Source organism: Numenius arquata, chromosome 1 (genome assembly GCF_964106895.1).
Source record: "Numenius arquata chromosome 1, bNumArq3.hap1.1, whole genome shotgun sequence".
NCBI lineage: Eukaryota > Metazoa > Chordata > Aves > Charadriiformes > Scolopacidae > Numenius > Numenius arquata.
This window is the reverse complement of record NC_133576.1, coordinates 92,905,471-92,921,663: the sequence shown is the minus strand read 5'-3', so window position 1 is coordinate 92,921,663 and position 16,193 is coordinate 92,905,471. Positions and strand designations below refer to the sequence as shown.

General features: G+C 40.2%; 1 protein-coding gene across 1 annotated transcript; it reads right to left on the bottom strand.

Moving 5' to 3' along the window:
- Positions 1-10,972: 10,972 nt before the first annotated feature.
- SPRY2 (sprouty RTK signaling antagonist 2) lies at positions 10,973-12,709 on the bottom strand. The gene has a single exon (XM_074148658.1). It carries the CDS (start codon positions 12,707-12,709, stop codon positions 11,768-11,770), a length of 942 nt encoding a protein of 313 aa, XP_074004759.1. The 3' UTR covers positions 10,973-11,767.
- Between the last annotated feature and the right edge of the window lie 3,484 nt (positions 12,710-16,193).

The following is a 16,193-nucleotide window of genomic DNA, read 5'->3' as shown; positions in this document are numbered from 1 at the left end:
GATTCTTACTAAGCAGAGCTGATACTTCCCTAAGTTACCGACCTTTTCTACCTCTGCATCTTTCAGAAAAGGCAGAATTATCCCCAAACAACCCAGCCCAACAAACAAAACCCATATCATGTCAAAATGCAGGCTGCTGTATCAGCAGGCCAGTTGTAGTGGTTGTGCAGTCGTAAAGTCGCAACTTTCCAGAGATGCTGTCTCTCTCACGTATCACAGCTACGTGAGTCTGACCACAAAACTCCTTCCTGACTGCCCAAGGGCCCAGGTTTTTCTGTCCCTTTTTTTTCATCTTGGATTTGTCAACATCCCACCATCTCCATCTAGGAGGTACAGGAGCTCCCTTTTGTTTGATGTGAGCTGAACGCCCGGGGGCACTGAAGGGGTTAAGTGGAGGAAATTCTTGTCAACTTCAATAGAGAATCAGGCATTTTAAAGGATTTTCTGTAAGAAGAACCTAGTATGTCTGACATCAGAGCCACAGCACATCACAGCGAAAGAGTAAAATTTTTACTTAAAGGGTTTTTTATACTTTCGGAATGGAAAATATTCATATTGTGGTTTTGCACTAAAAATAAATTCTTCCATTCACAGCCAGCAACAGGTAGCTGAGGTTAGATCAAACCACTAGCTTACTAATGACTATGAATTGCAGTATCTATAGAAATGACCAGAATTCAAGGCAGCCTCTAAAATAAGCCAGATGAATCATTCTTGAAAAATATTATTCACTCCGTAATAAATAGGCCCAGCATAAATGTCTGCCACACAAAGCACGCTTTAAGTATTTTTCAAAAGTGTAAAACACTGTTGCATGTAAATTGAAGTGATCAGTTTTATTCCTTTTGCAAGGGTTCTGCTTTTTTCATAACAAGTCTGGGAACACTCAAGTGATCCCGGGATCCTAAAGTTAAGAGACTGAATTGAAAGCATTCCTTTTGGGCAAGCATCTTGAATGTAATAAATAATAGCTCTTAAAGTATTATAAATAAGGAATCTGAACTGTCTTGAGTTATAGTGAAAGCTATTGTTCAACAAAGATGCAGTAAGAAACAAAAGCTGATAAAATCTTTAGATTCTTATTCTACTGTGTAACTCTTTCTTTTTTTTTTGGTAGTAAGTTGCTAGGTCAGACGTTCTGCTAGTGCACTTCACCAGAACATTGCTACCATTCGTGGAGCTAGGCTGACTGACCCAACTTAAGAATCTGGGCCCAGTTAAGTTATTAAAAAAACAAACCCCTGAAATCACAAAACCCCACTGTGACAGCAACCTCTGTCCTGTACATAATTTTTCTACCAAGGTACATTTTCATATTTCATATCCCATGTTATCTCACTAAGGCAAGGGAGTGATCTATGCCTGAAGGACTGGCAGACCCTAAGAGGTAAGGAGGCGAGGATTGTTAGGAAAGAAAGACCAAACCAAACAAACAATGGAAAAAAATTGCAACCAACAGCAAAAAATACCCATTCCACCATGGAAGCAAACACCAAAAGAGCAAAAATCTTTCACTTGAACATTTTTTTTTTTGGTCTCTGATGTCTCCTTGTCCTAGCAAGTCTCTGAAATGTGTACCAAGGATGACAGTTTTTTCATTGCCACACATGCTGTAGCCTGCCTTCACAAGAGAAAAAAACCTCAACTCCCCCCCCCCCAAAAAAAAAAAAAAACCAAACCAAAAAAACACAGATGGAAAACAATACCTTGCATGCCATCAACATGAGATGTCTAAATCACATGTGTACAATTCAGGTTTAAGTCACTAAATTTAGAAATGAATGTTCTTTGTGTCTACTTGGTGTCTGTACTACTGTGGGACTGAACCTCTCAGTAAAGCCAAACCAACAGTAAACCCAACAGTCATTATTTCATGGCCATTGCTGTCATGGCCATTGCTACTACAGCCCTCATGTATCTAGACAATATATCTTTTTCTTCTTCCCCCTGAAAACTAGGGTACAGCTTACTTATAACCCAATCATTTTATTTGTAGCACAGTTGCAGTCACAGAGGGAAATTGGTAAATAAATTGTACCTATCAAAAAAAAAAAAAAAGGTTAATTTACTGGATTCTTCTGCTTCTCTGCATACATTAAAAATTCTCCATGTTTAAAAAGCTCCTATACTTTTAACGAGTATTTTAAAAAGACTTGGCATCAAGTTATGCACATACTTGCTTTATATAACCACATCACATCTGTGCACTCGTCCACTCTTTTACCACTCATGCTCTGATGATGCCTTCTCCCAGAGTCGTTTATAAATTGTAAGGGGCTGGGAATCTGCCTTTGTGTGCATTTGCGTGAGAGCTTATATCACTGCTGTTCGGTGATTGACAAAGCCTTTGAAAGTTGCCATGTTATGTATGATTAACAATAAGAAAACTAGCATCTTCATCACTCATTTCTCACTGAAAGTACAGAGTGGAAAAAAAGCTGTTCTGTTTACTGGACCAACATACCACGCCTGGGAGACTTCACTATACAAAGTACAGAGTACAGGGTAGATGCACTCCACTCTGCAGATGTACTCTCTCAAGGGTGGGGGAAAAGAGGGCATTTCATGGTCTCATTTGAAAACTAGGGGAGAATGTTACAGCAAAAGCTGATACCCTGAAAGAAGAATATTAGTAACAGTGAAACACGGTAATAGGAAGTAGCTTCTTTCCTTCCATTCTTCATTTCTCCTAAAGAAGATGTCATTGTGATGTGCATATATATATATATAGGAGATATAATGGGCGGTACAGAAATGTAACTGTAAAAATATTTTGCCCATCTTAATGGGCGTCTTAGATCAAAGCAATGCTAGTGGGCATAGACACTTCTGTCTGAGACTAGCTCAGTGGAGTTTACTTTAAGCACGTTTTCCCTCATTTAACTTCAGGTAGTGCTTACGGCTGATTTAGTAATACTGCCACAAAACACTGTGCAGATACTCTTAGTATGAATGAGCCTATGCCAATTAACCAGACTGTCAGCTTAAGCAAATTAATACTCTCCCTAGACTTTTTTTTGCAACAGCTGAGCTAAACTGAATTCAGTCAAACTGTTGCAGCTTCACTATACAAGAAAGGTTTGATAACAGTAAGCTGAAATAAAGGGAGAAGAGTCTACACACAAGCTTGTCTTGGCACAAGTCTGTCAGTAAAAAGCTTAACAGGAATCTGCAGCACCATTAATAGAATTAACCCCTAAAACAGAATCTCTGAGCAAAATCTTAGATTGGTGCCTAAAGGAAGCAATGGCACATATACTACAGCAGTGGTAGAAATAAATAATCTTAGTCATAGAATAAGTTAAGTAGGATCAGAACGAAGGTTAAAACCCCTAAAGTAAGGTAGCTATTCCTTGATTCAAAAGTGTGTCTCATGCAATTATAAACTTTTTTTATTCCCCTAGGCAGCTGGGATTTTCCCAGGATACCCATTCAAGTGTATGTTCAATCAGTACATATTCAGGAATTCACCTCTTGTCTATACAAAGTTTCAAGGAGGTCAAGGAGAATTTTGTCATTGCCTCCAGTGAGGCCAGGCATTTCACCCACCAATCTTGCAGCTGAAGTGAAGTCTTTGGATAAAAACTATGTGAAATGTAAACAGCACAAATCCTGGCCACATTTAATAAACCGAACAGGACATCTCTCCATCCAATATTTTGCTTAGCTTAATTTATCAACTTTTTTTTTTTTTTTTTTTAAAAAAAAAAGAAAGAAAAAGGAAAAAAAAAATAGTTGACGTTGTTCCATTTTTCTAAAGCAGATATTTTAAGGGGTGAATTGTGACAGTCCTTTTGTCTCCAGCCACATCCCTCAGACGGCGTGTATATAGAAATATATTTTGCATACACTTAAAATACTTCAGTGAGATCTGTTCTCTCAGATGCCAAGCTCAAATACAATACTTTACACACTGTATTTTCTCTATGGAAGCCTGCAAAATCACTCAGCAAATGCAAGGTTCCATAAGCCACCCACTCTGTAACCTGGGGGCTAAGGGAGGATGGGGCCAAAAGGAAAAAAGAGAGAACACTTTCCTATCTTGTGGAAAGATGAGGTTATAGTGATTATCACAGGAGGAAACTATTTTTGTGACTGTTTTCTTCAAGATATATGTAAGTTCCAAAAGTAAGATATGCTATCTTAATTCATTCTTAAAAATTAAGTAAGTGCTGTGACATACGAAAGCTTGCTCATTAATGAAAGATAAACATTGGAAAAAGTCTGTTTTTATGACTTGTCAGGAGATACTTAAGGAATAATTTTGTAAAAAGAAAAAAATGCCATTCTCCCCAAATCAAACAAAAAATTACAGGTTCAGGTTTGATACAAAATATTGATACATAATTTTAGGTAGCCACTCTACATTGGAGCAAGAGCCCCTACCACCTAAGCTTTGCAAAATTCTAACAAGTTACATTGTCACCTTAGTTCTTTGACAAAAAAAACGAAATATGTTGCTTCTGTGCAATTAAGTTACTACTTCAGGATTAGATTGTGTCATCCTAACTGGTGAGGATGTCTGTCTGTGAGTAAATTTCCCTTGAGATGAGATTTGAGGGAGGGATCTCCTTCCTCCTGGACTGCAAGTAAGCATGCCCAAGAACATTCCTGGGCACCATGTTCCAGCTGGCCCTTAAAGGACAGTGTCCATGCTGGGCAATTCCTTTAACCTCTAAAAGAGGGGAGCTGCTGGCAAGCTGACATTTGGGAATGGCCCTGGAACATTTTAGCTTCTGAAATGTGCTGGGGAATGACTTGGGAGAGTACTTTTTGGCACATGCTTAACTCACACCAGGGAAAGTCTTAACGCTTCACTAGTGTGGGCAATTGCAATCCATTGTCCAGGAACATTTCCACCTACTGTCTGATTTACTAGTAGAGAGGTGGCCAGGGACACTGTCACGCACTTTCATATTTTGTACTGTGATTATATGTATGCAGGAGAGAACAGTTCAGGCCCAGTCTTGATGTAAAGTTCACTTTTTATACCACTAGCCCCCCTCCTCCCCCCCATATTTCAGAATAACTTACAGTCTTTTCTTCCACTTTGAGCTGAAGGGGTTTGAGGAATGCCTTCTTCCCTGAGAACAGCATTGAGAGTAGTAAGCAGTGTGCAGATAGATAGCTTTCACTTGTAGCTGCAATATTATGGGATCCCCACACATTGGTTTTAAAGCATGAACCCAGCATTTTTCCAACATAAAATAGTCACTGAAGGATAAAAATATATACACGATTAACAGCTGCATAATCTCCATCTGCAGAGCAGTGGACGTAGAAGACAGTAAACCTACTGCTAAAAGGTGCATTGCATTCAATGTTCTGCAAGAAGACACTGACGCTCCTGCTTTGCTTTACTGCTCAATGCAGCCGCAGTTAGGTAAGCTCCCAAAGTTCTTGGTCCTTTAACTGCTCTACTTACATACTTCATAGTGCCAAATACATCAGGGGGAAAAAAAACAAACAAACAAAAAAAAACAACAAACCACCAAAAAACCCCCCAAAAACCAACACTCCATTAAATTATCACTCTGTCTGCAATAATTAAACCAAATGCATAACCAAAATGACCTACAGCAAACAAAACAATTTTGAAATTTTCTCCTCTTTGCAATAGCTTATGCAAGAGAAATGAGAGGCAAGAATAACTTTGTTCACTTTGTGCATTTGACAGCATTTGTGGTGCACTAATTTTTACATGTCTTATATGATAACAAGAAATAACATCAATGCTTTAAGAAAATCAGTAATTGATAAAGGCTGCACTACAGTGGAACCTGACAAAGGTGTGAATTGATTTTTAGACCTAAAGTGGAACTGTCTGTCTCTTGAATCAAGTAACACTTTTAAGTATAACCAAATAGTGCTTTTTACTTACAGTGCAACTAATTTTGAAACATGGATTGCTATAGCCCTGATGTTTGACTTCATTTCTGAAGATGACAATGTTAAGTTTGAATGGTCCTTTAGAAATTTTCCATTTCGGTGTGCTTTTTGAGACACACTGAAAGAGCGTCTTTTATCAGTAATCACATTGACAACCACATGATTTATGGTTGGTTTATGTACACTGCTTCTTGATCAAAATAAAATCAGGGTGAAAAAAAATAAAATAAAAAAAACCCCACCACTTTGTTCAAGGTGCTCTCCATGTCCATAAGTCGGTGATTCATCCTGATACACCCTTGTGTACTGGCTCAGACTCTCCAAGTTAAGCTTGTGCCTGCAACATCTGATTTGCATCAAGTGCCTTCTCTTGTAACATCTCTCAGGTGCACCCAGTGGTTTTGTAATTATACAGCAGGCTACCAGGAAGGCAGAGCTACTCTGATTATACATTTTCTTACATTTTTAAAACAGATTATCTCCCTTGGCAAGATTGTTTTAAAATGTAACTTAAACTCCTAAGTATTAAAATATCCATAAATAATCCTATATAATAGCAAGCTACATTGTCAAAGCTTCTGATTATTGGTAACTTCTACTGAAATGAGAACTGATGCATTTCAGTTTGGAAGTTTGAACATTTTAGACAAAAGCTTCTCTAATCAGAGTGCACGATTTGAGTCAGAGCAAAAAAGAAAAAAAAAAAAAAAAAGAGAAAAATTTCCTACAGCACAGGCAAAGAGAAACTTCAGATATATAGTACAACATTTGGTGCCTTTTCCCAAGGTTGAAAAAGCTGAACTCCTCCCACCTTGCCTCAAGCAAAATCGATACTACTCATGCCCAAAGGTAACTACATCAGCTCTTCTGGACAATCCCTGTGACAGAGGAAGAGCAGATTCTGCTTTTATAGTAGTAAGACCTCTGTCTCTGTCATCTGAAACACAGCGCCAATAGGTTAAAACAAAGGGGAACTCTTTAAAGACACATAAAACCTTCTCAGGCAATAAAAAAAACCATACTAAAAAAATGAAAATAAGATGTTTTCTGGAACTGTGGATTTCAATGTAACTTGAATGGAAAAACACTTTGTATCTCTCTAAAATGCAAGACAAGTACAGCAAGGTAATAATTTTTTCCACCTTGTCTTAAACTTTCAGAGACAGAGAATACTAATGAGAAAAGCATGTTTCATCCTCCTCTTTCACCTTTTGTCCTAGTAAGTGGCAGTAAACCTTTATATATTACGGCTAGGAAAGGTCAAGGGGAGGGACAGGGACCAGAAAGAAGAAACATGAAGAGAAATAAGTAAGACTAACACACAGGGGGTCTCCTCAGATTGAAAAATAGACCATTATTTTTGAAAGTACTATATATATATACATAGTTTCTTTCCATGTCAAACTGTCCTGATTTCAATTTTTATTTCTAAATTTCCAGTTTAAAATCAGAAACCTAACCGAGTATTTTCATTGCTAAGGATTTGGTGCGCTTTGTCACAATGTAGTCTACCTGCAACCTCAACCTGTAATTGATTTATTTAAGATGAGCCAATACATTGCTGACATTTTCAGTAAGAAATCTATCCATTACTATTCATACAGACATTACTCAATCAAGTGTGCTCTCATATTCAGCCAATTTCTTTCTGGGTCTCTGCTCCAGTGACTGATTGAGAAATTAGTCTCAGCAAATGAAATCATTATTACTCGCTGTACCTGCACCCATCTAGGAACATCAGAGACGAGACAGACTGTTCAAATCCATCTTCCCCAACAGTTAATTCCTAAAAATAATTAAAGGGTCTACTGCAGTACAGAAATTCTATTCTCTCCCTGCCATTTTAAGAATAAGCCTTAAGATTTCACTTATAGCAAAAGTGAATTATTTTATATACTTTGCCAAAAGTGAAAAAGCTAATACAGGTAATATTGAATGTTAAAAAATATAAAATAAATACATAAATTTAAAAAAAGGCAAGTTATGCGTGATATATAAGTGATCAGTACTTTTGTACTGACAAGTCATTTCCACCTCACACATGCTGAGAGTTTTGTAAGTGCAAAAAAGCTATTGTGTTAATCACAATGACCACTTAACTACTGCACTTCCTCATTGGGAGAATTCTGGTTTTTGAAGACTGATTTGGTAACTCGCTTGAATATGGAAATACTCACCCGAATATGATCTCAAATCCTTTAAGAAAACATTTTATTTCCATCTAAAATACTATATCTTTTTATTCTCCTTTTGAATCCAAGTTTCTTTTTATTTTTTTACTGCTATGATTGCTATCTCAAAAAAAGAAATTATAATCAAGCCTCGAACCATTAAAGAGCAAAATAAAAAAAAAATTGCTTGAGGATATTAATAGAGACAGTTACTGTACAAGCAAATTTGATATATTTATTTGTAGCTCACATCATATGGAAAAATAATTTGAAAAAAAGCTATTTGTTTCCATTGTTGCTATAGTCAACTGTCAGTCCAGTCCTGCAGGTCTCTAACTTCAAGCAAACCTTACAGGGACATCAGAATTTATAGGAAGTTAACAGATCAAAACACTAAAGCAACAACACAACAAATGGAGCAATAATAAGGGTTTTCCCCTTTCTCATGGCTTAATAGCTGTCTAAAATCAAAGTCCTTTATTGTGTGTATCTGACATGACTTTCACAGTTATCCTCGAGACCGGTGTATGGAAAATCTGTTCTTGGACCTCCACTTCCCTATCTCAAAGGACAAAGTAGGCATGCTTTAATAACATTATCTCAATCCACTTGAAAAGCCCTCTTAATTCTTACTAAAACAATGTAATCTGTTTGAGGCAAGATTTTGGTTTCATTGAGAACAGTAAACCTTATCTAATTAAGTGTAATATTAGGATGTTAGCTAACATAGACAAGCCAACTTTTAAGAGTCCACTGCGCACACACGCTAATTCATAGTAACTGAGGCCCAGACCCCAGCACCATAGTGAGCCCAACAGGCCGGGCCTAATGCCATCCTCCTGTACATCCTCCTTCCCAAGTGTCATACATGCAACCCAATTCGCTGGTAGTGAGCTTACCTGGGCTGGGGATCCACTATCTATCCTCATTAAGAACTAAGTGGAAGATGACAACCAGTGTTTAATGTTGAGACCAGCTTCAAATTTCACTATCAACGAGAGGATGGTTTTCCTTTTCCCTTCGAACCTATCTAGGTTCAAAGCAGTCAAAGCACCTCCTGTAGCGCAAACCAAAACAAACCCACAATTTTGTATTTTTGTATTGTATTGTATTGTATTTGTATTGTATTCATCCAGTATATTGTACTGTATTTATCCAGTAGGAGTTAAGAGTTGCACCCTCCTTGACTGCTACACTGCTCAGCCATGCTGCACTTTCCCAGTTTCACCTTCAGCTTTCCTTAGAGACATCTTCCATGCCTGAAACATAAATCGCTGAAAAGACAGGGCTCACCTTCAGCATTGTCAAGTTCACGAACACCGTGAAAAGACTGCATTTACTGTCTACCGAAATCAGTGGGGGTTGGGGTTTCCAAAATATAGCCTAAAGGTCAAGGATTCCCCCAAGTAAACGGATGATTTGATTATTCCCATGTTTGTTTTCAATCAGCAAGACTAAGCCAGGACAGTTTAAACATAAGCACCTAATCTAATTCAAGGATTATAATCAGTGAATGGAAACACATGATGGCTACCAACCCCTTCAAGAAAAAGTTTCTTCAAAAAATTATAAAAATCTCTGTTTATCAGCAGCCAGGTACAATCTCACATATATGCCCCAATGCTCCGTCACAATACACTGATGTGCTTCAAATATGGACAAATTACTCATGTAACATAAGCCACCTCCTTCCTGGCAAATTCCACTCAGAAGGCTAAATATATACTGCTTGTCTTTGTACACCAAAGTATCCAGCCAGCTGGTGCAGAGAGGAAAGAAAACCAGCTTACATTTTTCACCAGAGAGGTAAGGAAAAAAAAAAAAAAAAAAAAAAAAAGAGAGAGAGAACAAGGGCCATGTATCAGCTATTTTTGTTTTGCAAACTAGTCAGGACTTGCACTTTTTAATTTCACTTGATGATTGATAACCAATACACACAAACACACAGTGTAAGATTTCTGAGTACTGCAGACATACACAAAATAGCCCAAACACCAGATCACAGATGAAAATTAAGGAGCGAAGAGATAGAACGTTTACTCAATGCTCCGGTTTTCAACTTTTAGTGAGTTCTTAATTTATTAGTTATAACTTGTTTTTGTTGGAGAGGGTTCAGAAAAGGCTGTGAGATTTTTCTAAGCGTTAACTTAAAAATACTTACAACTATTTCTTAAATGCCAGCTTAAGAAATGTATAAATAAAATGCAACATCAAGACCTCTAAACTTGGAGAGACATGCTCAGAACAGGAAATGATAGTTTGTTAATAAAGAAAGGTAAATCATTCTCTAGGCTTCCGGTGGGAAACTTGGCAGCGAAAGGATTTTGACCTCAGTGGAAGGTAACTGCCACAAATGACAAATCAAGCAACTTTCTTCTTACAAGTGAGGCAAATGTTTGACATAAGGCTGGACTGCATTCAGATCTATCATTCCCTGTGGCATAGTCTTCTACTTTTAACAAATAATCCTGCAAGCTTTTTGCACTGACCGTATTAATTTTTTCTCTCTCGCGCTGAGTAAAGCCATGCAAGCCTAACATTTTTTGTGAATGATTACTTATTTCCTATTTGAAGCACAAAAGCTCATCACTTATAGAATAGGTCAAGCTTTCAGTGCCTATTAGTCCTAGTCTGGAATGAATTAATGTATTTTCCTATGTTCATTTTCCTTTTCTGTTGTAGGAATAGTATACGGGACATCTGTGTAAAAGGAAGGAAGCAAAAATCCTGCATTGTTTTCAAGTGAAGTAGTAAACAACAACAAAAAAATACACTTAAAAAACTCTGTTTTCTTTTTCGCATTAGACTCACTGTGATTATATCACTGTGAAGTTTGCAATTAGAAGTACCAGTTTTCCTAACTCAGAACAATACATGGGGGGAAAAAATGACAAGTAGCCCAGTTTAATTTCAAACGTTAATATATTTTCTATTTTATAGTGAACATATGCATCGTTCACCCCTTATTTGCAGCAACTATGACGTCCTCATAAAAAGGGGTGACATTTGTAAGATGCCTCTTAAAATAAATATTTCTTTTTATAAAATAATAAAACTTCAAATAAATATTCTTTACACTAAACAATATGTTGAAAAAATTAGAAAATAAAGGCTGAATTTTACTGTAACTGTACAATATACATGAAGTCCAAAGGGAAATCAGAGTCTGTAATAGAAGGTTTCCGTAAGACAAAATACAATCTAAAAACATACTGATTGATTCACATTCTTCCGAATGTACAACATATTAGTATAATATTTTGTGACTGTGCCATGTCTTATGACACCACTTATTTTTCACAGTTGAAAATATTATTGTATATACAAAAATATAGCACATTATCTCTGGCAGAAAACAATGAAAAAAAAGGAGTCATTTGCTAATTTACAAATTTTGCAAGTACTATTCACAAACAATAGAGTTGCCTAGGAGTGTCTGTCTGTGTTGCTTTAGCTTATGCAATATGGGGGTCACAATGTACTGCATCCCATTTTTTATTTTTTTATTTTTTTTTTCTGCATCCCACTAGCTGGATTCTAACAAGCGTATCAGTTAAGATGGCACACACGGAGAAAAGCATTTCACTGCAAACAGCAACGCGTATCCCCAACCCATCTACTACAGTGCCAAGACCATAGCTGCTTAAGTTGGTTGCATATATACGTTAAAATAATCCTTGTCACTTTAGTATTTCTGACTAGTGATGCTATGTTGGCTTTTCAAAGTTCCTGGGGGGGACGCTGGGAACTTTGCAGCAGACGGTGTTGGAGTGTTTACAGCGGCACCCAGGCCGATTTACCCGGTCGTAACAGCCCTGGCACAACTTAAGGCAACCCTTGGCTGGTAGGTAACACCACAAGCAAGGCAGAAAGAGGGACACCACACCCATGGCGGACCACCTCGTGCAGCAATGCGACTGGCTGCAGGAGCAGGGGTTGTCAGCGCAGTTGTCCTCGTCGTCGTTAGAGCAGTGATAGAAGAGGCCCTTCACGCAGCAAACGCAAGTCCCGTAATCGACCACGTTCTGGGCGGAACAAAGACACTGCTTGTCACAGATCCAACAGGATGGGAGGGTCCTCGGGTACGTGCACTCCTTACACTTACACTTCCCACAGTCCTCGCACCTGTAGCTGTGCGCTCCCAAGTCTTCCTTGCTCAGCGGCTTCAGCTCACCCGACTTGAGCTCAGACTTGGGCTGCATTCGGACTATCCCGTCGGCGACCGGCCCCGAAGATGATCCTAGAAGTCTTTGTTCGGATGAATTACTGCTCGTACTTGTCCTTGTACTGCTCCGCGAACCTGTGCTGACCGTGCTGATGGATCGGGACAGAGGCGCCCGAGGAGAGGCGTGCGTTTGCGTGTGCTGAATCCGGCTAAGATGACGATGCTCGGGCAAGCCGTGGGGCCTTTCATTTTTGGGTTGGGTGGCTAGCCGAGGAGCGGACTTGACCCCTGGCCGCGGAGCCACCGTAGGTCCCTCCGTGTACTCGTTCGTGTTTCGGATGGCCCTGATCTGGTCCAGCGACAAGACGTGAACCTGCTGCGTCAGGACATCCCGCAGGTCGGGCTCCCCGTGCGGTCTCCCACTGTCACGCCGAGCCTGTAGCAAGGCCTGCGACCCGCTGCCGTGCTGAGCTCTCGTCTCCATCAGTGCCCGGAAGCGTGCTCACCCCGGCAGGCTTAGAACACATCTGAAATCCTGGAGCGACAAAGAGAGGATTCACTATTGCAACACATCTCATGGTCCCTCCAGCAGCCTTGCAAGCCTGAGGGATCCCACAGCATCGCACACAAGCCAGTAATGCATCAGCCATTAAAAAAGAAAGGGAGTCACATCTGGGGTGGAACGCGGGAGCCAGTCAGCTGAATGCACTTCCCTTGGCCCGTCCTGCCTACTCCTGTGGAGAGCTTAAAGGGATTCTGTTCTAGGTCCATGCATCTTAACTTGTGGCTCTAGAAAGTCTAGGTATCACTCCTGCTAACTAAGGCTTCCCAGGCCATCTTCTGGTTAGACCACGGCCTTTAAATCACTTTAAAGTGATTACATTTCAGCCACTTGAAGTGACTCTTCTTTCCACATCAGGCTACTGAAAAACTTATATTTAAAAAAAAAAAAAAAGAAAAAAAAAGCCTGCAAGTATTTAGCAAGTGTAATGTGACCTGCTGATGACAGACATATAATTCTCCAATTTTGTTTAAAACTGGATAATATTTTGGTAGGCTAGTCTCTTTACACATTAAACTTTACATGATGTAAATAGGAAATTTTAGTTTAATACCAATGGTCCCAAGAAAAACACTAAATAGCAATAAAATGTTTGAGGTTAGACATTAAATGAGTTAGTGCTACCAAAAACTTCAACAGCACAAGTAAAAATATCTCTCTCCAGTATTTTAGTGTGTGTCACACTTGTGTACACCACTGTGATTGTTATTTTAAGGCTCAGTACTACAAAAGCAATGCTACCACAGTTTTGTTTTTTTAAAACGTGTAAAAAATTCCATAGACTACATTTCAAATTGTAAGTATTACCAAGAGTGGCTTGCGGGACAGAGGCATGCGTAGTATAATCAAACAATGCCAGCATCCAAGAAGTCTGCTTGATTGCAAATACTACTTTAAAGGACCATTAACTACAAAGTAGAAACACAGACTTAAGAATTTAGATTAAAACCCAGTAAAAGACCCAGAAGATGAGAACTTGTAAATAACTAACTTCCACATTCAGATATGCAAAAGTTTCAAGTGCTGCCCTCTAAATTAGTTAATATTTGTTTTGCCTTTATCATATCTTAAAGTGGTTCCAAAATCCAATTACCTATACAAAAATCCAGAACAATATTTTACAATTAAAACCCAAGCAGGAACCAAGCTTCTTACAAGGACCACACAATGTCTTCAATTATACCTAGAAAGAGCACCATAGTGTTACTCTGTACACATCAGTTACCAACAATAATACTATACCGCAGTATAATAAAATATAGCCAAACAGCTTAACAATGAATATCTCAAGACACTGTCTTTATTCTAACAGCAGTGGAAAGCTTTTAACCTTTTAACTCCTGGCACCCTCCCTCAAGTGCATTTTTTTTTAAAAAAAAAAAAAAAAAAGAAATCTAAGATTTTAAGAGTGACCACCTATTTTAAATATTGCCAAATCCTGGTTTTGGACATAGAGTGTATGTCATGGTGGTCCCCTCTCAAAAAAAAAAAAAAAAAAAAAAGAAAGGTAAAAGCAAAAAAGTCTTGCAAATGTATCTTGAAGCATTGCTTATGCTTTCTTCAAATCCAAACCTTTGCCATATAAAAAGTTCCAAACAACAGCCTAAGTAGACATTTCCTCATCTGAAACTATCTGGAGATAAAAAAGAACAGAAAATAAAATACTTTCCCCATCTTTGAGAGGAACTAGCAGCCCTGTCTGCCCTCCACGTCCAGACTTGAAGCCGAAGAAGATACGCCGAACCCAAACCCCTGCCTCTCCAAAAATGACAACCCCGAGCAAAAGCAAAGCTGACCCTGACCTGCAGGCGCTTAAGACGACACCGGCCCCGGTGGCGGAGCCCCCCTCAGACGCCAAGGTGGGTGCGGGAGGAGAAGCCTCCGCGCTCGGCCCCCTTCCCCTCCGCAGGCTCCATCCCGGGGCTCGCAGCAGGTGGGAGGCGGCAGCCCCTGGCCCGCAGGAGCCGCCGGCAGCCCCGCAAGTGCAGACAACCTGGAGATAACCGGGAGACATCCTCTGGGGCTGGGAGGTGGGAGGGGGCTGCTGCAGCCGCCTTATCGGGAAAGTCAAACCCATGTTTCCTTTTAACTCTTCCCCCCCGTGCCCTCCCCCCGAGAGATGCTAAAGAAGCTATCCCCTCCCGGGTACTGCAAGGCGCCCTGCAGACGGTTTGAGACAACACCTCCGGGACACTTGGGCAAAAGGCAGATTACCCCCCTCTCGCCTTGCCATAAGCACCCATTCAGCTCCACAAAGCCGGCCGCTGGAAAAGCCCCTCTTATTTTTACGCATATTCTGCAAATTCCCTGAACTTTAGTCCGTCCCCCACCCCCCGCCACCCCTCCGCCCCAGCCCGAAGGGACCCAAAAGGCATTTTTTTTTAGCGGGACATCGGGTCCGAGCCGGGCGATCCTCTTTTTTCTCCCTTTGATAGATCCGCTAACAGGGCAAGCTGCAAACCGCCAGCACACTTATTTGCAAACATACGTTTGCCTAAAAACTCTTAGGGGAGAGCACGTCTCTCCTTCTTCTGATCCGCCACTTCTCCCCTCTCCATCTACCAAAACCAGAGAAGCAGCATTTGCCTTTTTGTGTGTGCATGTGTGTGATAACACGATTCCCCACTTCCAAAAGCCAAAGTCCACTCTCGCCGAGCTCAAGTGCCATGATTGCTAACTTTTCCTAGCTGGGATTGGCAAAAGGGCGAGCAGGGGGCCGGGTTTCGCGTTCGGCACATTTGGGGAAGTTTAAAACGCAAGGGGCTTCTTGCGTGCTGTGGAAAAACCCCGTGTCTCGCTGGCTGGGAGAAGGCGAGCCCAAGGGGGAGAAGTCCTCTGCCCGTGAATTTCTGTTTTGTGTCCGGAGCCTGTGCGAGGCACCCCCACCCCCATCCCCACCGCACACACACACCAACCACCTCCTCTTCTTTCAAAGTGCTTTGAAACCCCCATTAAGGGCCGAGTGTGTGATCAGACTATGGATTAGGGCAAAAGGGACTTTACCATCGGGGTGGGGCAAACTGACACACAAATAGCTTGCTGAAAACACCAGCCTTTTTTTTTTTTTTTTTTTTTTTTTTTTGGAGGGGGGCAGGGGAGTTGTTACAAAGTAAACCCACCAAAGGGGAAAAAAAAAAAAAACCCAAACAAAAAAGTAAAAGCAGAAATTAAGGCTTTCCTTCCCCTCCACACATGCCCTTCTGCACAGAACTTTCCTTGTCTTTTGGATCGAATTGATTTCATCACACGAGAAATATACATGCGAATATACACACACACACTTATATTTATCCCAGACGTGCACTCACTTCCGAATTGCACGGATCTCCCGACGCCACTACAGACGGGCGTAAATCACGCACTGAAAGGCGGGTTTGCTCGCTCTCCCCCAAGACGGGGGGCACAA

Bases quoted from the DNA above. Each gene is read 5' to 3' on its own strand.
- SPRY2 (XM_074148658.1), bottom strand. From the start codon at position 12,709: ATGGAGACGAGAGCTCAGCACGGCAGCGGGTCGCAGGCCTTGCTACAG.